The sequence below is a fragment of the Epinephelus fuscoguttatus genome, linkage group LG1 (assembly GCF_011397635.1).
Source record: "Epinephelus fuscoguttatus linkage group LG1, E.fuscoguttatus.final_Chr_v1".
Classification (NCBI taxonomy): domain Eukaryota; kingdom Metazoa; phylum Chordata; class Actinopteri; order Perciformes; family Serranidae; genus Epinephelus; species Epinephelus fuscoguttatus.
The window spans coordinates 13,019,990-13,045,025 of NC_064752.1; the positions used below are offsets into that span (position 1 = coordinate 13,019,990).

General features: G+C 41.2%; 1 protein-coding gene and 1 long non-coding RNA gene across 2 annotated transcripts in view; one reads left to right on the plus strand and one right to left on the minus strand.

The window, feature by feature from the left end:
* LOC125888076 (uncharacterized) overlaps nt 1-25,036 on the minus strand; it is a 200,525-nt gene that overhangs the window by 62,269 nt on the left and 113,220 nt on the right. The gene's annotated exons all lie outside the window — the stretch shown is intronic.
* Nucleotides 1-25,036, plus strand: part of LOC125901797 (plexin-A2-like) — a 138,618-nt gene that overhangs the window by 53,734 nt on the left and 59,848 nt on the right. The window contains exons 5-8 of the mRNA XM_049598119.1: nt 12,382-12,482; nt 17,103-17,226; nt 20,282-20,435; nt 20,927-21,023. Coding sequence (XP_049454076.1) covers nt 12,382-12,482; nt 17,103-17,226; nt 20,282-20,435; nt 20,927-21,023 — 476 coding nt within the window. The remainder of the gene's footprint in view (nt 1-12,381; nt 12,483-17,102; nt 17,227-20,281; nt 20,436-20,926; nt 21,024-25,036) is intronic.

Sequence of the window (25,036 nt, forward strand, 5' to 3'; positions counted from 1 at the left end):
AAAACATGACAGTAGCAGAGGACTTAACTAAATTAAAGAGATTTACTCTGTAAATTGATGCAGGAGAGGCTCCACTGGTGTGTAAAACTCACCAGAATTAGGGTTGGGTCAGTTCTCGGTAATACCAATTTGGTCCGGTACTCCGTCTTGGACCGGGTTTTATTTTTTGAGACCGACCGGACCACATACTCGGGCTGAACATATGTGAAGGTCCACCCAGTAAAAGTGGATGTCCGCAAGCCCTGTGCACGCAAAGAACGACCGCGCGGACTTTGCTCCGCGCACCAGTGTCACACAACAGTCTGTTCGGCATGTATTCACATCGCGGGGATTTTTCACGGACATTTTTTAAACATAGTCCGCTCCATTTATAATAAGCCCGAGTCTGTGAGCACTTGTGTCTGCCTCTTCACCAAGCGCACAGCAAGCAGGAGAGAGAGGGGGGTGGGGCAGGGACTGAGCTAGGAGGTGCGAGTGCGCATGCGTCTCTACTGTAGCCTGGAGTTTGTTTAATAGTGACGGGGAGTCGATAATGGCGGACAATTTAGTCTCGACGAAATCAAGGAATGCGCCACTATGGCAACACTTTGGCTTTGAGCCAGACGAAGGAGGCAACCCTTGTTTGCACTGATTGAGTAAGCTGCAAAATTTATTTGTAAGGAATAAAAGAAACAACTTGTTACTGTCACTCCGTTGTCCTAATGTCGTTTTTTTATTTTAAATGAATCAATTGCGCCCCCAAGTGGCGAAAATCTGGTATTACCGACTTGATGTGGTTTTTTTGCAAAAACCGGACCGTTTTTTTTTTTCTCACACCGACCCAACCCTAACCAGAATGCAGGAAATCAAGTGTTTAATGCACAAATCTTCTGGTGGCCGACCTGAAATCTCCCATTTCATATGCGTCGTACCACAATGTTGAACTAAACCTATGCCATTAGCTTTTCAGCAGTGTGTACACTAAGGTGCTCAAAGCATGAAAAATCTGGACTTTGCAGATGGAACTGATGCAGGTTTTTTATGCATATAGGGCAGGGAAGAAAGATTTGATCATGAGTGGTCACTCGAGATGCATGTGGAGATGCATTCTAGTGCCAGGTGTGAACACACAGGCTTAGAGCTGTCCTCCTGTGATCGAATCACCCATGACACATGGTAATTCATGGTGTAAACAGGCTCTTATTCAACACTGTTAATTAGGTTCAGCCAGGCTTACATTGCACTACAAACAACGGACATTACAACCATTTTCAGCACATTTAATTAACAACTTCAACTTCTCTGCTCACCTGCTGACTAGTTTTGATGAACTCTGAATCCCAGCAGATGGTGTTCAGGCGTTATTTGACCTGGGTCGGTGGGAGGTGCACCCTGTGCTGTTGGCCCTCTGTAGCTGGGAGTTTACTGGTTATTGAGACAGTAAATATACTAAAGATCAGCCTCGCATTAATCTGCAATCCTGTTTGTTAAATATCCAGATTTTTTACAACTTAAAGTTTACTGAATTTTATAATTTCAACAATAAAAAAATACATAATAGAAAAGCAACAACACAATCTCAGAACAACCAGAGACAGAAGAGAGAAAAATGATTACAAAACAAAAAAGGCTTGTAGGATTGACTGATACTAAAAATTAAGTAGAATCAACAGACAATAGCTAAATAAACAATAAACTACATGTAAAACTAAACTACAATAAACATGTTAAGTAACTTTGTCAGATGTCAACTGTACTGCTGTTAACTGTCAACTTATAGTCCTTAAAAGATGAGTGTTTAAACAGTGTCCATACAATGTTTCCTTCAGCTGTGTCATCACCACATCTACCCTCCTGCCTGTATGACAGTCTACAGTTGGGGTGAGCGATACGGCCCTAAAATAATATCACGATATTTCAAGGTATTTTTGCGATAATGATATTCTTGACGATATGACAAATTAGTAAAGAAATAAATAAAAATACAGTAAAAACGAAACTAAAATGATCTCATTTATTTAGTTTGGGAACAACAACAGTAACTCAGAGTGAGATTCAGATTCTGTATACAATATTAATAGTTCAACAAAATAAAATCCACCACAAATGACACATTTAAACTTCTCCCAAATATAAAAAATGTCCCCTGGGATCTATATATATATAAATCAACAAGTGATTTCCTTCTTTCAGTAAAATCCTAAATGATTGAGTTGTGTTTTTTCCACCTGGACCTTTATGCTCTGCCATTTCTCCTCTAATCATCACGCTGTAACCTGTGACAGGCTGTTATGATATCACAACTACTGCACATATTCACATATATGTAGTTTTTTGTCGAGCTGCGAGCATTACATTTCCAAAGGTTTATGACAAAATCACTCCATGACACTGACTCCTGTGTGTGCACGGTGAGAGAGGAGAGGGAGAGACGCTGTGCTGCTGCCAGAGGAGCCGCTGACTGAGTTCCCTCTGAGCGGTGAGTCACTACAAGAGCCTGAGAAGTGCGGGGCTGTTCATAAAGCACTCAGGACGCCACAGTTTATTCCACACTACTGAAGCTGCTCCTCTTTTTGGAACCACCTCAGAGTCTGTGATAATTTCGCTTTCAGCTGTGCTTACTGTTGCCATGGGTAACAGTGTGACGTCAATATGTCAGCAAGCCCGAAATATCGCAAGTATCATGATATGAATTTTTCATATATTAAAAAGTATACCAGAATTATCGTAGGCGGGATGATATGGCACTCCCCTAGTCTACAGAGCTGTATACACTACAGTCAAAGTGACTCCGTATCATGCAATAACATGGTGTACCAAACAGTTATTAATAGAAGCACCTCTCATGTATTTTATGAGCCCCATACTTAACAAAATCACTCAACCTAATTCTCAGAAAGGTGTGTTCACTGGTTCCCCTGTAGTGAGTGAAATCACAGGAACACCCCCCATTTATTATTTGTCTGCCTCATTTATTAAGCTGTAGGATGTTCTCTTAAACCATGCCCAGTTTTTTAAATACAAAATCATTATTTTTTAATTAATTCTTGGCAATTAGCTACTCTAAAAAATGTCCAAACACCCCTTGGCAACACCAGAAGAGGTCCCTGGTTGGGAATCACTGCTGTGCAGCATGTGCGCTTACAAGGCTCTGAGGAAGGGAAAGAGGAAATGTAATGTAGTGTAACTGCTGTCTATAAACAGTAAGTGCACAATGATAGAGTCAGTGATGTGGTTTTTATGACCTCTGCTTTGCAGGAAATCAAAGCAGAACAAAAGTGCACACGATGAGGAACTTAAATTAAACATCAATCTGTGTTAAATCTGATCCAGTCTGTTAAAATGTAATTTGTTATTGTGAGTATCACAATTAGCCTCAGGTCTGATTTTCTTTTATTCATGAATTTCTATTTCAAACAATGATTTTTTTTTCTAATTTTAGGGAAACTACTTGTTAGTTTTTCTAAAGCTGTACAGTGAGATCTGGTTTTAACAACGTGGAATAAACTGTTTTATTTCTATTCTTGCTGAGTCCTCACAACGCACTCCTGGATATGACCAGATAACCCCGTCACCGTTGGTGTTATGTGATGGTAGTGGATTTTCCAGAGCCAGACTGAGGATATAGGATGACAGTAGTGCAGGGGTCTAAAAGCCTGCATGTGCATCTGACAGCATTCGTAAAGTTCCAGTAAATCCGGATGAAAGTGTTAGAGTGATAGTGAACTGATAAGATGATAAGATCGAGCATTAGTGTGAGGGCATCCCAGATGTTGTGAAAAGATAAGGATTTTGTAATTCCCAAAGCTGGAAAAGTGGACGTGATCATCCGACTGTGCCGCAGTACAACGCTGGAAAACATTAAAAAGCAGCCAGACTGAGATTTCGCCTCATGGGACAAGAGCGTTTTCATTGGTTTTCTGTGTTTGCTTTAAATGATCAGTTTCTCCTGAAAGAAATTATCTCAGAGAAGACAAGACAAACAAAAGCTTGATGAGAAATATGACTGATCATGAATGATTCATGAGGAAACTACAGTACATTGAACATAAACCGAGGATGAAGGCTTAATTCAGAGATTCATGATGGTAGAAAGATGATAGAAAAGCACAGTGTCTTCATTATACTGTGAAGTTAAGCTCATCTTCACAATATGAACTTTTAATGAAAAACAAGGTCCTTTATTGTATCGTTGGTTCAACCATAAAAGTCCACATAAATATATCTAAATAAACTCTTGAGTATCATTTACCTATTTTAGATAACACAGACCTGACTCTGTGTATGTCCATGAGGAGAGATATCTGGGGTCTCATTAATAAACATTGCGCACACACAAAACGAGGCCTGAAAGAGGGGTATGGCACTTCCCACGGAAAAGTTGTGATCTATGAAAACAGACTTGATTGGCAACACTTTGACTCATGCTTATGAAGGCTTTGGAGACAGGAAATTGGCAATGTAAATGGTGAGGTGGAAGCCTGATTGTAGAAATTATACACCGTAGCCTGATGTGCACCTCCCCAGGAATGTAACTACACATTGCGGTAACGCAGACCTCCTGTCTATTTCTGTAAGCTGAAACCATTTCCCTCAGTGGAAACAAAGCTTTTATTTACTTTAATTTCACAGATAGGAAACAATAAATTGCGAAGACAATAAAGCCTCCACAAAAATAGCATTTTAAGTCTTGTGTGTGATTTATCCTGGCTTCATATGAGCAGAGGAAATATCAGCCCGTCGCTAGGCTAATTTATACAATATAAAATGCCATAGGCTTGTGCTAATAACGTTAGCATGTTGTATTTGTTTGGAAAACGTGTTTAGTATAAGACACTTGTTGTGTCGGTGAACCTTGTGAGCTGTAATGGAGCTGAATTTTGTAACATTGCCTTTGTTAAATGTTGCTGTTGTCCCTGGTTTCATATGAGTAGAGAAAGCCTCTGCTAGCTGTTGGGCTAATTTATACAATGTAAAATGCCATAGGCTTGTGCTAATAACGTTAGCATGTTCTATCTGTGGGGAAAATGTGTCCGGATAAAGACAAGCGAATCGTGCAAGTTGCAATTAAGCGGATATGAGTACTTGTGTTTGAAAACGTCTCTATTAAGCCATGTTTAATGCATGTTTAATGTGTGTTTTGAAACAACTAAACTTTACAGCACTTCACAGATGCTCCACCCTAATCAGTGTTTTGGAGGTGTAACTGCAGAGCGACACAGACACACCACCTCACAAGTATAGGCTACAGCATAGGATCTGAATAGACTTAACGCACAAGTATAAATGGGTCTTTAAATGAGATTTGCTGACCTCACCTCTAGAGGGAAACCAACGCAATCACCAGAATAAATGTTGGCAGTGTACATTTCTGCAAACCACAGATAAGTTACATTTCAGTTTTGGCCACGACGTACAGTGGTAAGTTGTTGTCTGCTACTTGGCAGCCATCTCACCTAAATGCCACCCTATTCCACCATCCCCTCCCCCTCCTCCTGATGAGAAACTCAGCTCATGCAGGCCTTTGTGTAATCTGAACAACGTCATATGGAATTTAATGTGACACAGTCATGGTTTGCAGAAATGTACAATGTTAACATTTTATTCTGGCGACTGGGCTGGAGAAACTTAGTCTGGGAGGACAGCAACAGTTCAGTCAACATTAGTCTTGAACTTTAAGGCCTCGTGGATCTGTTCCAGTGTCTTTGAGTACAGTTACATACAAAGACTGGATTTCTTTCTGTCATTTGCTTAACAAGACAACAAGATTAATACACAATGTAACTGAATGACTGATTGTAATTCACATGCTGAGCTGCGATGCTTCTTAGTCCTAAGGTCATGTCTTTTGATCTGATTTGGATTCAACACAGTGCATTCCTGCTCAGGTCAGTTCCACTAAACAAATCAACTCTGATGTGCTGCGAGAGCTTCACATTTAATTCTTTGCCGGGCAGCAGAAAGCAGAAGATCCATAGCTCTCCCCTTGTAAAGGTCACGCTGCCTAACGGCCACAGACCAACTTTGTTAGTTTAGACCAGCTCCGGTCCACAATAATTCATGGATTATTCCCACTGCGTCAGATATGGACTTAGAACCTCAGCCCCACCCGCACTACAAAATCATTTTGCTAATGGAATGCACCGAATGGGTTCTGAACTGCTGGAAAAAAGAGAGAAAGTTATTTCATAGGGAGCAGCAGATAATCCATTTTGCCAACACAGACCTGAGAGAGCACCCACTTATGCTATCAGGAGCACCGGAGACACTCTAATCCATAATCCACTCTTCATTTGTGATTGCTTACATCAGGAAATTGCTTGCATCATACGTCCAGACCTTGAATAATAACAAAGTATAAAATAACCGGGCTCAGGCTGCAGCTCCAACCTGGTTTTGTATGCAGGGGTGGTGCTGGCCGTGCGACAGCAGCGGCTCTCACAGCAGCTAATGGAGAGCTTATGCTTTGCCAGACATTCACGCATGGAAGGGGCAGCAGGAGCAGAGTGTATGGCTGTCTGTCACTTCAGCTATGTCTTTTTGCGTGTGTGTGTGTGTGTGTGTGTGTGTGTGTGTGTGTGTGTGAGAAATAGCAGCATAAACCTACAATGTTTGCTCACAGTGTAATAACTACTGCAGGTGTCTACAAGTTGTCACGCTTTAGTCGTGCAAGAACATCCTCTCTCAAATGTTTAAAAGAAAAGTTAAATAAGAATAGAGCTGCAAAAAATGCCTCTCAGATACTTGTGGTGTCATTTCTGATATTTGACAACAAAAAAATCTTAAAATTCCTCATGTGGGCAGAACCACAATGCTGCATGTTGCACATTTGTGTCAGCAGTGAGAAGAAGAAAAAAAAAGGAGTTGCTGTCCTCTGGGAGAATCAACAGTGTGAGCCGTGATGAGGCTTCCATATATTGCAAAATAGACAACATGATGAAATGGGCTTTGGTCTCTCCTCATCAGAACTGCTTATTATTTCATCAGACTGTTTTGGTTGCACGCCTTCGTTGACCTTATTTCCAGTCCGTGGCAGCATTTTTTTTTTTTCAGTTGTCACACTAAGAGTTGGAAATTTTAATCAGAGGAATGACATTTACATAAAACCAGTGTTTAAAATCAGAAGTCCTCCGCACAGTATAATTTGAACATGTGTGAGTCAAACAAAGTAAAAGTGAGTTTTACTTCATCTAGTTCTGTTTGGATTTCATGTGTTATTGGGTAGATTTTGAATTAAATTGCATATACTCATATAGAATATGGTAGCCTTTACATTTATTTAAACTTCTAAGATGGCAGACTGAGTGCAGAATGTGAAAATTCTGTTTCTCTACACCCTGGATCTTCAACAGGAGGTTCTCAGAGTTACTGCACGGGGGCTGCTAAATAATTATTTTGTTTAATTTGGTTTTAATTTGGGGTGTTTTGTTTCCAAAAATTAAATATGTCTGAAAATTGACATTAACTAGTCCATACCCATTGAGTGCACAGTTGCCCACGTACAGTTTCACATGGTGTGTGTTTGGGATACAGGTCATAGGAAATTGCAGATTAAATAGAGTTTTTGTGAATTTGATAGTATGACTGCTTTATTGAAAGTAGTACCATTGCCAATAGTGGTAGAATGGTATCATTTGTCAAACGTGGGACAGACAGAATGACACACTGACAGTTTCTGTGATTATGTACAGCATATCATACCATGATTTAGTCATACCAACAATTAGAAAAAAAAACCCCCAACAACATTGGTCCACAGGGGGAGCCACAGCGATCGGTCACATTTTAGTCATTTTAAGCATTTTTCTGTTGTTATAGCGCCACCCAGTTGCCAATTAGAGTTAAATTTCTCCAGTCATCTTGAGGCGTCCTGTTCTACATATCTACCAAGTTTTGAAAAAATCGATATGGCGGTTAGACTTAGATAAGAAATTAGCTCTCTAGCGCCCCCATTTTGTTTGATGGGGTCAATAATGGAGGGGTCCCCTCAGATTATGTGTGGTCATATGCCTACAAAGTTGCGTGGTGATGGGTGAAACCCTTGAGATGTTATACACCTTTATGTGATGAGCCACGCCCTCCGCAATATTCATTGCCTTATAGAAGCTCAGTTTTAGTAAGTTTTCCAACTTTTGCCAAGAGGGAACTTTAGATATTGGTCCCTAGATTATGTTCACAGAGTTTCATGCAGATCGGTCAAACTTCCTAGGGAGAGATCGATTTGTAGTGTTTTTCAAAAAATTCAAAATGGCGGAAAATCTATATAACCGGAAGTTATGGGTTCTTGAGGCAAATGTGTTCCTCATGAGGAGATGCATTTCTGTGCAAAGTTTCATGTACCTACAACATACGGGGCATGAGATACGCCCATTCAAGGTTTGCAATTTCAATCAGTTGCTATAGCGCCCCCCTTTGGCCAATTGATGTAATATTGCTTCATTCGCATCCTCCCATGACCCTCTGCCACTGTGCCAAATTTCACATGGATTGACCAAGTCAGTGAGGAGAAAAACGTGGAACAGACACACACACACACAGAGTTTTTGTCATTATATAGTAAGATAATGAACAGATATAGTAAGATATTGATATTTATTTTGAACGTGCAAAACAGAAAGACATAAACAGAAAGTAGTAATTACAATAAAATGAAAAGCAATTGTCAGTGTATAGTTAGTTTAATTTACACATTGGAAAAGGAGTAGGAGGAAGAATAAACTTATTAAATCCCACTCCTTCTCTGTAAGTCATCAAGTGAAAACAGACAGCTTCCTTATATAGATAAACCTTTACCTAAGACTTTTCTAAATATACCATTATTAATACCTCTGTTACACAAAAATAACTCATGTATATATATATATATATATATATATATATATATATATATACACAATAGTAAGTACCAAATATCTATCTTACCAAAACCTATCTTAGTATATTATATAAATGACCATAATCCATGACTTACAAGAATAAATCAGTCCAAATATATGATAAATAAAACACCAATTCTGTTTAGCTTACAAAATCAACTTGTCCTGCTATCTTTTTTATATTTGAATAAGTGAACATATGAATTATACAAAGTATGAATATACACAGTAGCATGAACCTGACATGCTATAAGCTAACATGCTAAATCAGCCTACTCATAAAAGAAAATATCTGTTTACGTTACACAACATTTATAATTTAACATTAAGACAAGATGTACATGAATCCACCAATAAATATTATTTTAATGGCTTAGTGTAGTTTTGTACGCAGCATAACAAGATATATTTATCCATGGCACTTTAGGTCAACCGACACATTATTGTGGCCCAGTTTATTATTCAACTAAATGTATACAGTATATTTAGTAGGGAGTTCCTGCTCTGTCTCTTTCAGCTAAGGGGTCCTTGGCCTGAAAAAAACTGAAGACACCTGCTCTACATAATCACATGTGTGGAGCTCAGAGGTGAGATATCTCACCTGAGATTTGCTCTCATAACTCCTTTTTTAAAAATCTGAACAACAGTTTAAAACCCAAATATATTCAGGTTACAATGATGCAAACAAGTTGTAATAAAACCTCACATTGCAACAGATGCAATCAGAAAATATTTGATAGTTTTGGGTGAAAAATATCAAATACTTGCCAATTATTAAGCTTTCAGTTGGTCCAGAGATGAGCCTCTTTTTTTATTCCTAAAACTGGAGTTAGTTTAGAAACAAAAGCCCATTTTAAACAGGAATTGTGCAAATTTGCAGGAAAGCCCAATCAGTCTTCTTTCAGCATTGGCAGTATAAAAACAAAATCAGGGAGTGCAGCAAAATGCCACCTTCCTACTTTTGTTTATACAGAGTGCGCCTTTTTTGGGGCAATGGGGGGCGTGAGCAAGTAACAAAACATGTAGCTCAGTGTGACGTAAACAGTGACGTGGGAGGGAAGCCGCGGCTAGTCAGTCCTTAGGTGATTCTCTCATAAGTCGGCCCGTTCTTCACCGTCCCCGTCATCTGACGGTTAATGGCCTCTTCGTTTGCGAGGACAAGGAGGGCGCGCAATTCCTTGTCTCCCCAGTTGCTCATCTTTACAGTGTCTGTCAGGTTTGTGTTTCCCTCTTGCTACTAGCTGCTCCTTCCTGCTATCAGCTGTTTCCTGTTTATCCACCGCCAGTGGCTCACACGTGCGGCGTCATCAACAGCTCCTCCCACAAGTCATCAATAGCTCCTCCCGTTGCGGAAGACCACCTCGGTCTGTTTAAACTAAAAAGGTTCCGCCAATATGACTACCCTACCAGGCGGAAAATTGGGCACCTCGGATGAACTCGCCAATCCGGCTCTGTGTGTCTAAACACTTGCAGCTTGCCGGCAAAACGGCCCAACATTCGCGGAAAATCTGGCAGTGTAAAAGGGGCTGGAGTGTGTTCAATCCCACTTCATGTATATTTATTAAAGGAGCTATAGTTTCTGGGAAAAGTCAATACGACAGCTTGAATGTGGCAGAACATTTTTAGTTAGTTGTACAGTTCTGATTTAAATAGCTGTCAGGTAGCTACAATAACCCTAAATCTGGATTCAGATCCATTAACCAGAGGGAGGTACTACGAAGCAGGTTTGACAGAGCCAGACTTTCTTTGTGTTAGCTGGCTCAACGAAGTCTGAAGAACCAGGTGCCATGAAGGTGGTTATCAACTTAGTTTGCTTACCCAGGCTTACGGCCTTGGGCTCTATGCGCAGTCCCATAAACAGGGGTGTTTGGCGCGTCACTCTTCTACCGCACAAAACGGACCGATCAGGTGTTGTCTACTTCTTCCACCTGTGGAAAATATGACAACGTCATAACAGTGAAAAGCAAAACTGTTGCTGCAAATAAAGGACAGAAAATGACTAATACGATGCCTATATACTTATTTTACCACTCAATGCTTTCTGTTTATTTCCAGTGTGACGACTGCACTCAGCTTGTTGCAGCATTTAGGCTAAATATCACAGTCGAGAACTGCAGGTCTGACAGTTGTAGGCCAAGTCCAAGTGAAATGAATGTAACTGATTGAATATTATCTGTGATAAATATCAACAGTCTAATCAGATTTCTATCAGCTGTGATAAACCAGCAGTGTAAAACAGACTGAAGCAAATCAGGGCTAAGCATAAAAACATAATTCAAAGTTCTAACATTATGCTTTGAAGGAATTAAACAGGAAGTAGACGTCATGCTGATCGATAATAGAATGAACTATAGATGTATGCACCCTGTGGTTTTATAGAAGGATTCTTTTAGAGCCAGCGTGTGTAAACTGACTAGACGAAAATTCACATTCAGTGCTTCAGCAGGAGCAAGAACAACCTTGCATATAAAGTACAAATAAATTCTTGTTCTGATTTTCTGCATCACTGGTTTACTGTAGAAGAAAAAAAAGAAAAACTGCGACACAATGCACACAGTTAGTGCATCATCTGTAATTGCAAGGCTTTGTTCAGTGGCGTTACTAATGTAACGTTACAGCTCAACAAGTTTGCATTTATAACTGAGAACAGCTGAGAATCTGAATTTCAATCAGAATCTCTGAACTGATCCGAAACAGGTGAGGTCTGACGCATAAGTTACCATGGTGATACAGCCAGGGTAAAAAGGAGCCACCTTTGAAACACAGAAAACTCTGACTTTAGACCCAACATACCTCGCTAACCCTCTGATCTTGTTCTATAGTACACTCCTCTGATATATTTATTATGTGTGCCAAATGTTTGCACATCCCGTTGTCGTTGTGGTTTGGGACACTAAACATATAGCTGCATCGTCCCTGATTCAATTGCGACCAGAGACCTCTGTTGCATATCATACACCATCTCTCTCTTCCTGTGCCTCCTGTTTGCATCTTCACAGTGAGGGTGAAAATGCAAAAACATTACCTTGAAAATAAATGCCGTATGATATGAATCAAAGTATACAACAAAAGGGCCAAATTGGGCTTCATTTTCTCCGTCGGTTTCCCTCCCTGAGTGAGCAGTAAACTCAATTTGTCTGCCGCTGGAATCATGTCCATACGTTTATAGATGCCAAACAGACACAATGTAAAGGGCACGGGTTTCATTTCAACAGTGGAGGGAACAAATATGAAACGAAACATGGGGTTTGAGGCTCCAAACACTTAATGTTCTGCATCCTGGTGTTTTTTATGCACCGATTTGTGCATTTTCTGCATCAGTTTATGGTGTAAATGTCTTTAGTTTTGTCATCCTCTGCTCCTTTCATGTTTTTTTTAGGGAAGGCAAATGCACATGTTCCAAATAGGGTTTTTATTCTCTTTTTGAAAACCTTTTCAACTGTCTGTTTTTAATAATGTTCTGTGTATCTTTCCTCACCGCGCGCTGCTCTACATGTTAACCCTCCCTGTCATTCCTCTGCTTTAGGTGGCTCAGGTCCCGGTGGAGGCCTGCGAGCAGTACGGTACATGTGCCGAGTGTCTGAGCTCCGGTGACCCCCACTGTGGCTGGTGTGTCCTCTACAACATGTGAGTCTGTTCGCCTCATCTTCTGACACACACACATCTCAGCCGAGGGATTATAACCCCAACGTTGTTTACCAAACAGCTCGTGGAAAGCTATAAATAAGGCCGAGCACGTGGTCATGTGGTCTGTGCAGTTTTAATATAACAGAGATATTGTGCTCCCTGGAGTTTACCATTATCAACAGCTGGCGGGCCAACACGGAAACCCAGGAAGTAGTTGTTGGACAGTGTGATCCCTCTTAACTAGCGCTATTGAGGACAGCAGAAACTGCATGCCCACCAGATTTTTATTGTCTGTCAAGCGGGAGGATGACTGGTGTTAATGGTGGAGAGAGGGATTAGCCTGTCAGTCGCAGCGGGTGTACAAACTCCACCTCTACATATCCGGGGAACATTTTAGACCTGACGGAGCAAGCTTATCTCCTCCATCTTAATTATCTGACCCCCAGGTTAGCTTGCATAATACCTCGATATGGAGCAAAGGGGATTCGGGAGATTAAAAATGCTGTGTTTCTGAATCAGCCGCTGTGTTTGACGCTGACCTCAGCCGGGGATTTACCCCGTCTCATCGTGTGACGTCTGCATTTCAGCAGCCACTATCTTCTTGATGATCAGCGTTATTTAAACTGGCGCTCTCAGTGTTATCAAATTGGCGCTGAAGTGAGAGGAAAATGTTTTGTCTTAATCCAAATTACCTCATTAAACTGTTGTTTTTCCTTTTTTTCCCCCGAGTGCTGACTTTGTCTGCAAGTCCCATTACTCTGTTTATTTAAATTAATGCCTTACACTTATCTGTGAATAGATACGCTGCTGTTCCCTCAAGTAACCCAAAGTGAATCATGATCCCTCACATTGCAGAATGAGGCTACTTTATTTTTCTGTCTATTAAATCCTGATTGGGGTCTTTTTTGTCTGGCCTCTGAATGACTCTCACAGAGTGTCATGTAGACCTCTTTCAGGATCTCACTTTCCCACCCCTGGCACTGTGCACCAAAGCACCTTTCGGACAGAGTGTGTGGGGGGGCGTAGCTGAACATGCACAAAGCCTGACGGAAAAGCGAACAAATGGCTCCATCAGACAAAACGTGGTGAATAAAAGAGGCAAAATAAAAGGCAATGAAAGACAGTCGGAGATGAAAGGTGTCCTTTTTTTCGGAGGCACTTCAGTTGATGAGCGGTCACAAGGTGACTGTCTATACTCCTGTGGCAACGGTCCGCCTCAAGGAACCGAGCCAGCAACAGCTGTCACCGCGTTTCCATTCCGCCTTTATATTGTGTTGTAATTACAGCAGAGGCCTTGGTGCTCTTTGAGCTCTCTCAGGAGGTGCCACCCCCTCAGCAGCATCTGAGAGTGTATTAAGCACTATCTCCCCTCGCTGTGCGCATTACTCATTTAAAAGAAAGAGATGATGGTGTTCAGCCAAAATACTCTCTGAGTTTGCCACTGCGATTTAACTCTGCAGCTGAGAGACTCTTGTTCTTTTTAATGCCTGTTGCTATCCAAGCCTGCAGAGACCGAACTCCTATAAAGCCGCTTTCAAAGAAGTCTGTATCAATACAACCGCATTGAAAACTATCTCAATAACAAATCCCCATCTCTAAAACTAGACAAATTGCTCCGTTTTAAACATCCTCTCCCCTTGCCAGAACTTTAAATGTACTTTTACTTGGTGCTTCTCTCTTACAAGATAATTCTGAGGTCACACTACGGTGCCGACCCTTTCACTTCTTACTTTTAATTGCCTGTTGGGATCTGGGAGCTGAAGCTTAAGCTACTGTTGAGCTCAGTGTAAAATGCTCTGCAGAGAAGCACAGTTAAAATGTAAAGAGAAGCGTCTGACTGAAAGCCTTGTGCAAGAGATGACCATGTTTAAAAACTAAATCTTATCATGTAGGGCTGGGAAACCTACCAATATTACACTGATTATGTGAAATGAGACTAAATATCGTCTTAGATGTTGGATAGTGTAATATCATAAGTGTTTCCTTTTTCAGGTTTTAAAGGCTGCGTTAAAATAAAGTGATGGGATTTTCTGAACTAACCAGACTTTTCTAGGTGTTCCAGTATTTCCCTTTCTACCCACTTAGTCCTTTATCAACATTACTGATGATTATGTATGAAATATCATTGTGTAAATATTCTGTGAAATCACAAATAGTCAACCTACAATGCCATCACAATATCAATATGGCTGTATTTGGTCAAAAATATTGTGATATTTGATTTTCTCCTTACTGCCCAGCCCTAATATAATGTCTAATATTCAAGAATCACATATTGTTGTGGTGCCCATTTGCTCACCTGGTAGAGCAGGCGCAGGCCCATGTACAAAGACCCTGTTTTTGCCAGCCTATGGCCCCTTTTGTGGCATATCCCCCCACACCAACAACTGTCCTATTAATTGAAGGCAAAAAGTCCTAAAAATATCTGTAAAAGAATCTTATATTGTTATAGTAAAAAAATGATTAAACAGCTTTATAAATTATTTTAATTTGACATCTGAGATATGTCCATATTTTTTAATATGACTCAGGAGCATGGTCTCATCAAAATCCGGCACTTGGGCAGTGACTTGCAGCATCAGAAATCAACAAAAAAGGCGTCCTTTAAGGACGGCATGATATGCGGCTGGTTGCTGTTACAGTTTAATGGAGCCCAGTGGTGTCAGGGGTAAACACGACAGGACAAGGATGAAAGTTAAGGCAGCAAAAGCCTGATTGGGGAGGGGTGGAAGTGGTGGTGGATGGGTCCAACAAACACCGACTTTGACCCGAGAGAGGGATGTTCATGTCCCGTAAGATTCTAAAGCCAAACCCTGTTCTTTTTTCCTAAATTTAACCAGTTTGTTTGTTTGTTTGTTGTTGAAGGAAGAAAAATGACTATTTGCGGTGTGGTACCGACGTAGTGTGTTTGTTTTGAAAGAGACTTATATGTAAATGTTAAATTTCCTGTGAAAATGAAAGTGTATCCTGAAAGGAGAGAACCTAACACGGTGCCCCAGAACGTCAACAACCAACGCTCCCAGGGCACCTAGGGCACATATGTGAACGTGGAGAGTCCATGACCAAAATGTCATTATGGGATGAGGTCAGAGTGAGTGTGTTGGACTCAGGAAGCAGTTTTAAATGACTACAGATGTCAGCTCAGCTTAGATTTAGCTGTGACATTCACAATTGGCTTTATTTCTATGCAGTTAATTTACACGTTTAACAGTGAGTGTCTACAGCCATGATGTTAAGCAGGTATAATGTCCACTATCTTGGTTTAGCATTAGCTTGCTAACATTTGCTAATTAGCACTAAGTGCTGCTGAGACTGATGGGAATGACAGTTTTGCAGGTATCTATACATAAACCAAAGTTTTGGACAAACTGAAATTTTGACTTGATGATGGTGCTGGATGAAAAATCACCAATGATCAAAATTCATCTTGAGGCTGCACCTAATTTCATGACAATCTATCCAATAGTTACTGATGGGAGTCCCTAAAAATTTGGCATTTCACCTGAATTGGCATGGTTTTGCAGAAGAAAGCAGTGCATGCTTCAGCGAGCCTTCTGCCTGTGATAACCTGCCTGATGATAACCTCCGTGCACATTTGTAAGAAGGCACAAAGACAGACTGTTTAAAATAATGTTTGTAGCCACCGTGACGTCACCCATTGGTCTGAGGACTCCTGCTTTTGAAACCTTGAGTGTGGCATTTGGGTTGTCACCATCTTGGATTTTTAGAGCCACAAGTGACCGTACTTGGGTGAGAAGGTGGAGCTGACTCATAGACTGTAGTGACGCCTCGCAGACAGCCTGTCAACATGGCCACGCCCTTAATTATGCATAACTTTAAGCCATAACATCTTAAAATTCACCCATATATAGTTGTCTTGAAGAGGGAAATTAGCTGTAGAGACCTAAGCCAGTTTTTGTACCAGGCTGTAAACATGAGTATTTCTGCTGCAAAGTTTGGCATTTCGACATGAGGGTTTATGGAGTTCGTCTGGCTTCTGGAGCAAGCCTCAAGTGGCCGTTTGAGAACTGCAGTTTTTGGCACTTCTGTGTTGGCTTCCTTTTTCAACCCTAGAGGTTGCTGCTTGGGCAGAAAAAAATCCTGAAGTATTTTGGCTCAATGAAAATAAGAAGTTGGAATGAGTGGCAAAATATGGGTTAGTTTTATTTCTAAAGCTTGAAAAATGAGGCAAACTAGACTGAATTATGCTCACTACAAGTAGAGAGGCATACAGAATATACTATCCATGTAATCCTTTATTCCTTTATTTGGTCTCACACCTGTGTACACCTGAGGATATTTCTGTTGTTTTACATAATTAAGTCAGTTTAAATGTCAATGTATTTTAGTACTATTTAGTTGTTTGTATTTTCTTGTGTAACCTTAATGGTCAATTTGAGAACATCACATGTGGTGATACAATTAAACATTTCCAAAAGGAGCAGTTCCTGGTGTGCGGACCTGCTTTTAGTATTTTTGTATTTGTTCATCTGTCCAGCACCTTGTATTTATTGGGTTTTTTTGGATGTGCTTGCTGTTTTCTGAGCCTCCATTTTACCATCACTAAACTTAACGCACTGTTTTATACATTTTAAACTATGAGTCCTTCTTGCTCCACAGGTGCTCGAGGAGGGACCGGTGTCTGAGGGCGGAGGAGACCTTCCGTTTCGCCACTGACATTGAGCGCTGTGTGAAGGTTATCGCTCACCCGGACAGCATTGCTGTATCAGCACATAGTGTCCCTGTGAGTCTGCTTATCATTCCACCAATCACGGCTCTGTCACTCCACTCACAATGTTTATGAGCAATCACTGAGAGTAGCCTTGTACGGCCATGTGTACAGTACGTATAAGCCTGGCAGAGAAGATTAGTTTTGTGCGAGGTGAAGGGAGAGAGACAGAGAGAGAGAAGGGTGATTCTCCCTGTAGGACACCCACTCTATTTATTTTGGTTTAAACACATGCTAAGTGGGATGGGAGACAAATGTGCAAAAAATTAGGTGGGAGTTGTTTTTGAGTCAGTGAGATACTGAGTCTGCATCTCTGATGCATCTGCCAAAAGGTTGATTACATTTCCTAAAAGCTTAATTCAACTGTTTTTGCACAGTAGCCAAGAGCACAGAGGATGGGAGTACAGTAGGAGCTGGGGATTATCTAAAGGGAATAGTTCAACATTTTGGAAAATACACTTACGCGCTTTCTTGCCGCAAGTTAGATGATTAATACCACTCTCATATCGGTTTCTTAAATATGCTGCTGGAGCCAGCAGCTGGTTAGCTTTGCTCTGCACAGAGAAACAGAGGCAGCAGCTAGCCTAGCTCTGTCTAAACATAACAAACCCTGCCTACCAGCACCTCTTAAAATCATTAATTAACATCTTATATCTCGTTTGTTTAATCTGTATAAAACCAGAAGTGTAAAAACAACAGATTATGGATTGAAAGGGCAGGTGTGTGCCGGACTATTTCTTGGCCAGGAGCAGTAACTTCCTGGAGTATCTTGCGGTTTTTACAGTTCAGCCTTTGTATGGATTATTTAACATGTTAATTAGTGAGTTTAAGAGGTGCTGATAGGCAGATTACCTTCGGACAGAGCCAAAGGCGACATAACACTGTATCTAGTTTAGAAACAAGGAGCGCAGAACTAAGAAGAAGTAATGCCTGCATATTTACTTCACCAAAGTTTAAGAAAGACATTTCAATCCTACTTTGATCTTCTTTTTTGGCTAAAATGATCCTTTAGTCTATGGCATCCACTTCTGGGAGATGTCTATGGATAAATATCAATTAGGACAAATGTGTGGTGATAATAATGCACACCAGCAGGCTGACCAGCTCTATCATGACAGCTGTGCTTAACCATTTAATCCAGTACCATGCCATTGTTCCGACGGCCAAAAATTCCAAAGCCCCATTAGTCTGAAAAATGTCCCATTGGACTGAAAGCCCATTTCACCAACAGCCTGTTATCCCAAAAACAAACGCCCACTGCTCATAAACCCTGTTTCTCTGAAAATATACACTTATTATTTATCATTCTCAGCTTCCCAGCGGCGTATGAAGCACCGAACATGGGTGCTTTATGCCAAAACATGATCTTTTCCTGATCATAACTAAGTGCTTTTTGTGCCTAAACCTAGTCACACATTCACCACAGTGTTGTTGACAAATGAAATGTATCCGTGGTTTACAGAAACATATGCAAGCATTTTACTGCGCATTAAGTTGTCTAACTGCAGGAGGTGTGTATTTAAAATAAAACACAGGACTTCGGAGCAATGGGTGTTTGTTTCTGGGATAACGTGCTGTTTGTGAAATGGGCTTTCAGTCCTTTTTTTGGACTAATGGGGCTTTGGAATTTTGGGCCGTCAGAGCTATGGGCAATCCCTGGGGAAATTAAATGGTTATTTTCTGATAGCCTTACACCTACATGATGTGCATATAATTACTCACTATCAACCTGCTAAGCTAAGCTAACCATCTCCTGGCTCCAGCTTCTTATTTAACAGACAGACAACAGAATGGCAAGAAAACAAATAAGAATATTTCTGTATTTCTTAAACTCTGTGATTAAAGGTGTGTGTAACTCTGGAGAAAGATGGTTAATTGTTGAGTTTCATTTCTGGGTCATAAAATACTGTTGCTAGTAGTTGGATCAAACCACCCACATAAAGTGTCGGTATAGAGTGCGCCAGGGATGACGTTTTTCTGTAGGCCGACATGGAAGTCATCAAAAAGCCTATGGGATTGTTTCAATGGATTTTGGATTATTGCCAAAAATAGGCTCTGCGGCAAGCAAACATTTATGATACTTACATGTTCATAATCATAATCATAATCTTCAAAGATGAACGCCATTTTCATGATAACTAAAGCGTAAATGCAATTGCCAGAAGTAAAACGCAAACGTTAGGCTACAAGCGCACTACAAAACGATCACGTGACTTAACGTCTCCGCCATAACAAGACTGTAACGCCGTGTTCGGTGCGGCTTGGTGTAGTCTCACTCACCAGATCTTTCTCAAGAAAAGAAAGGTCTGGCTGGGCCGACTCTCGCTTTAAGATTGGAGAAAAAAACGCCGCAGCTTTTTTTATTTCTTTCAACCAATCACAATCGTTCTTGGCGGTGCCACAGCAACAGTGCGCTTGCAAAAATATTGCCGGGGGGGAAACAGGTTTTGGTGTAACACGCCCACAAAAATATCGCCTACAGGACGCGAACCATGGCAGAAAAATGGCTACATCCCCGCAAGACCAAACACCGCAAAAGTTAGTAAAGGACGTTTGTCGACTATGACAACCGGAGGTGGTAGGGTGGGACTTCAGCGGGTGGCTCGTTCCGCCCAATGAGAGGCTGATCTATGCAGCGAACTTCCGCCCACTCAGACTAGGCTTGGTGTGATGACGTTCTGTAGTCTCATTTAGCCACTTATTAGCAACCACCTATTTAAGGACACAGGTGTTTACTAACATATTTTATGTCGTAGAATCTCTTAAGCTTTTGTTTACCACAGACCTTATTTCAAGCATCAAACCAAAAACCCACTGACTCTGGGACAAGGGAACCGTGAGTGTTAAAATGCTAACTCATTTCCAGGTTGTAGGACTCATTCTTGGCATACTCTATTTGACGACCTAGGAATGAGACTCAACAATCTTTCTCCAGAGTTACATACAACACCTTTAATTATATTTTATTGTCAAAGCAATATCACAGTATTCACCAGAGCACGTACGCCAAAGTATGAGGCCAGTCTTAAGTTCAGCACATTAAATCTTTTCCATCTGCTTTTGTTTCTAGCTTCTACTGGAGGTGCATAACGTTCCAGACCTTTCTGCTGGTATCACCTGTTCATTTGGCCAGCAGGCCGAGGTGGAGGGTCACGTCAACGGGAACAGGGTCATGTGTCTGTCCCCAGCTGGGAAGGAGGTCCCTCAGATACCAGAAGGACAAGGTGAGCTCCGACACCATGTGTCAAAACAAATAAAAAACAAACACTGCGGTAAATGAATGCAGCCTGAGTGTACCGATTGATGATGATGCCAATGTCAGGGGGAAAATATCAATATTCCAAACACAAAAAAACTGCTTTCTTTTCAGATGGACCACCTGGCATTTTTTGTTTATCCCAAGAGTTTGATAAGTACCAAGGAGCAGTAGAATTTTCTCAGAGCATATACAGTAATCCCTCAATTGAAGTTTCCGACTGAGGTTTCCTTGCGACAACAGCAATATGCCCTTGCAGAGACGCAGACGCCAGGTGGCTTTTTACAGAAGCGTGATAAAAGTATTAACGTTTTTTTTTTTTCCTCATTTTGACCTCCTCTTTTTGCTCATTGTTTTCTCGCACCCATCCTTTTCGCCTCTCCCTCTCTCCTCGACACTCCCTTACATATTTAATTCCCCCTCTCCGTCCTTTCACTCATTATGCTCTCTCTCTCTCAGACTGGGCCGGCGTCGAGCTTCGTCTGAACTCAAAGGAGACGGGTCAAATGGTCGCCAGCACCGAGGTGAAGTTCTACAACTGCAGCACCCATCAAACGTGAGTCCAGCTGCTGCCAACGGCCCACCCTCCCCCTCCCTCTCCCCACCCACACACACTTTGATTTGTTCAATAGATGGAAGAGCACGACTTAATTTAGGGCAATGATGTACTGATGCTTACAACTCCACTTAAGATCGGGCTGTTAGATAACCTCTGAGTTCAATTTATCTGTCAGGTTTCATTTAAATCAACATGATGCATTTGCCATGGCCTGTTTGTTTCGACTTTGCTTAAACTGGCAGTTTGTGGGCTCATTGCCTACGGCTTTAAATACACGTAACTACAGTTTTTTCTGTCAGTTACTCTGAAAAAAGCCCAATAATCTTCATTCCCACAGCATATATGCTCCTTTTAGGCAACACCATATGCATATTCATACATAGAAACTGTGTTAATAACTAAGCATCTTTACTGGTAGAACTGAGTGTTCTTCACCGTAGGCCAGCAGTCCCAGAGGACCCTGAATAGATAAGCAGTAGACTCACGCACCCTTTTTGACTTGACTTTGTCCCGACGGCCCCATCAGAGAATTGTTTGTATTGTAATATGATACATTTTAGATTTTTAGCCTTGCTCTGGTGCCTCCAGGGCAGATAAAATAATGTAAATTAAAGAGGACTTTATTTAAATGCTCATCTGTTTTGTGTTGCCAGCATAAGCCTCCTGAATGGGCTGGGCAGCTGCTTTGACTTTGAGCCATTATGCTAATGTCAACTGTATTTATCGTAACGGTAAACCATGACAGGAGCGTTTCTATCTGAATAGCAATTACAAACTCTGCTAAAGGTGGATCTTATTAGGATGAAGGCCAATTAGCAGCGTTTGTCAGCTTTAAAAGATGTGTGCAAATCAGCAACTCTGTGAGTTTTCAGACAGTTAACAAAACTTCAACAAGGCCAAATAGTACAGTGTTGAAATAGTTACTTCAAAGGCCTTCAAAATGAATTTTTGGATGAACGGGCCTTTCAGGCACAGGTTAAGGGGTCCAGATTGTCAGGCCCCACCAAGGCCATCACCTACACAGTGTCATTCAGATTAATAGGTATAGACCAGGATGGGGCTCAGTATTACGAGGAGATGAAAAGGAACTGCAAAGAGAAATTAAATAGCTAGAAAAAGATTCAAAACAACCAAAAAGGACACAAAACTACCTGAATGAGATACAAAATGATCACAAAGAGCAAGGGCATAACAACAGATTCTGGGCCCTATGCATAAGCGATCTCTCTGGGCCCCCAGCCTTCCTCTCTTTATCCACGTCTTTGTCGTACACTTCTTGAGAATTTTTTTGGCTTCTTTCCTTTTTGAAATTCCAATTTACCTTTATTGGGAAAAAAACATGACAGTGTACGTTGCTCGAGCAGCGTTAGCAGTCACTCGGCTCTAGCTACATTTAGGGGCAATCCAAGTGCAGAGGCGGTCTAAACCATTTCGCACCTTTGAGGAGTGAGCGGGTCCTCAAAGAGCTTCCACTATTTTTTATACAAAATTCAGTGCTTTAACTGATTTATTCGGCCAATTTTTAATATGGATGGCTGTAGTTATTTAGACATTAAATTGCTAACAAAACCAAACTTTTTATTCCAGGTTTTTCGAGGAACCTCTGCCCACATTTCCCTCTGCTACGACGCCCCTGACAAAAGCCTTGTTTTTACACAGAAGTCGTGCTATAGGGCTGCTTCAAAGTCACTTCTTTATGCCAGCTTTTGCATTTTGCATAATCATTTACCATCAATTTTATATGGCAGTGGATGTGTCCTCTGCTCAGAGGGTAAAGAGCTACCAGATCTCATTGCTCACCCAATTTGCGGATATTTTTGGCCACTGATCTTCTTCGAGTTAGCTGCTAACTGCCACTAGCTACTTTTTAAATCTCCCACAGTGGGTCACACATATCCTGTCATCAAAATGTCACAACAGTGCTGCCCATGATCCCGTCTTGCCAGCTGTCCCTTTTATACAGATCTCGTTTCAGCACTGTTACTAGCTCTGACGCCGGCTGAAAGGCGTGATTACTCTGTCGTCCCATTCTGTGATTGTACCGTTTATACAGGACCGTAAGGAGGCATAACGCCATGACTTTGCTGCCTTGAAGAGGCAGCGTAAAAGGGGCTATAGAGACACAAAACAACCACATGGAGACAAAAAAGGACCACAAAAAGACCCATAATGACTAAAAAGTGATTGAAAACAACAACAAAAAAGGCTAAACAAATATAAATTCTGTGTGTCCTGCTCATATGTAGGAGAAGTGGTGAGGCCTTTTGCATATCTGTGCTTAGGGTCCTGTTTTCTCACAAGCCGCCCCTGGTTGAGAGAGAAAAAGTAATATTTCCTTTCTTTTTTTTTTGAGGTTTTAGAAAGATTTGAACTCTCACGCACACTTCACTAACCTTTAACTGTACCATTAATTATACTCAACCATGAGCATATAAAAGCTGGATTCAGGGATATACAATAAGTTCACTCTGGGAGGGAACATTTGATTGATGGTGTATTCACTGCTGAACCCTGGAAATTAGCCCACAGTGGATACACATGCCACCTATTCCAAATGCTCTTTGACTGCGACATGAATGCCCTAATATAACCATATTAAGCCATTAGAGAGAAACAGTCGGAAGCTCATCACATGCACCCCACACCAATACGGCCTCCATTAGCTGCAGAGTGACCCTGTGAACCTCTGTGATTAATATTTCAAACCAAACACCCTCCTAACCCAGCACCTCTTCCCCCACCCCCACCACCACCATCACCTCAGCATCACATCACCCTCCATAATTAATTATCCAGTGTTTGCAGCTCCCTGCCAGTCCGGTTCTATTAATACCCAACCCCCCAAATTTCTTTCTCACACACACACACACACACACACACACACACACACACACACACACACACACACACACACACTTTTATGTCCACACTGGCCCTGGGCAGCTAATTAATATCAAAATTTAATGGTGCTGCACTACATTTATTGGCATTTGTACTTTGCTATGAGCCGCAGTATTGGAGTGCTGCTAGTGGGTTTTATAGTTTCCTCATGGTTTCATCTTATTGCACGGCCAAATCCAGGAGAACAGACTCTGACGGTGCACAGATCTCTTTTCTGTACAGTGGTACACCTCTATTACACACAGCAAAGCCTGCATTGGCCCCCCACAGGAAAATAGGACATGTTCAATTTTCAGCTCTCCAATTGCTCTGTTTGGTATATCAACAGCTGTGCATCACCCATGTCTGTTCTCTCATCTCTTCACCTCTCAGTTCTCCACCCAAAGTTGTATCACAGTCAGCTCCCTGTTTGCCGAACGAAATGTGATTAAATCCGGTCCAACGGGGTTGTTTCAGCACAACTTTAATCCACTGACCACTGGCTGCGGTTCACTGAATCGGAGCCAAAGATGTTGTGCAATTCTACCCATCAAATATTCAGTTGTCTCTTTCATTCCAGATGTTGTATATAATCCAGAGATGGAGGGGTGAAATGTACTGTTTTGATTGCTGTCAGAAATCAGAAACATAAAGCAAAGGCCTTGAATAATGAAATAAAAAGCTCTGATTTCTGTATATCTAACAATGACAGTACAGTATATGCTCTGTGCATCTTTTATATAACACTACTTAACGGAGTAAGAGTGTTTTAAGTGACAGGGACACTTGGATAGTAACTCTCCTGCCAACACTTCATGCCTAAGGTCATTTATTGTCATCTATGACAAAAGGACTACCATTCATTGCTGTCTGCATAGAAAATGGGGACATCTGATCTTTCAGTGAAACACACTGACATGATAAATTCAGCAGAAAGCCATAATCCTTCATCAGTCTCCCCTTTTTAATCTTCTTCACCCAGGAGAGGAAGATGTAGATGATGGGTTAGAAATAAAGAGGGATTAATCCCTTTTTTTTAACATACTTTCTAAATGCAGAGCAACTCAATATGCAGGGACGCATTATTAAAAATTTCGCAGGCCGTGTAGTAATGTGTTCATTTTGTCTTG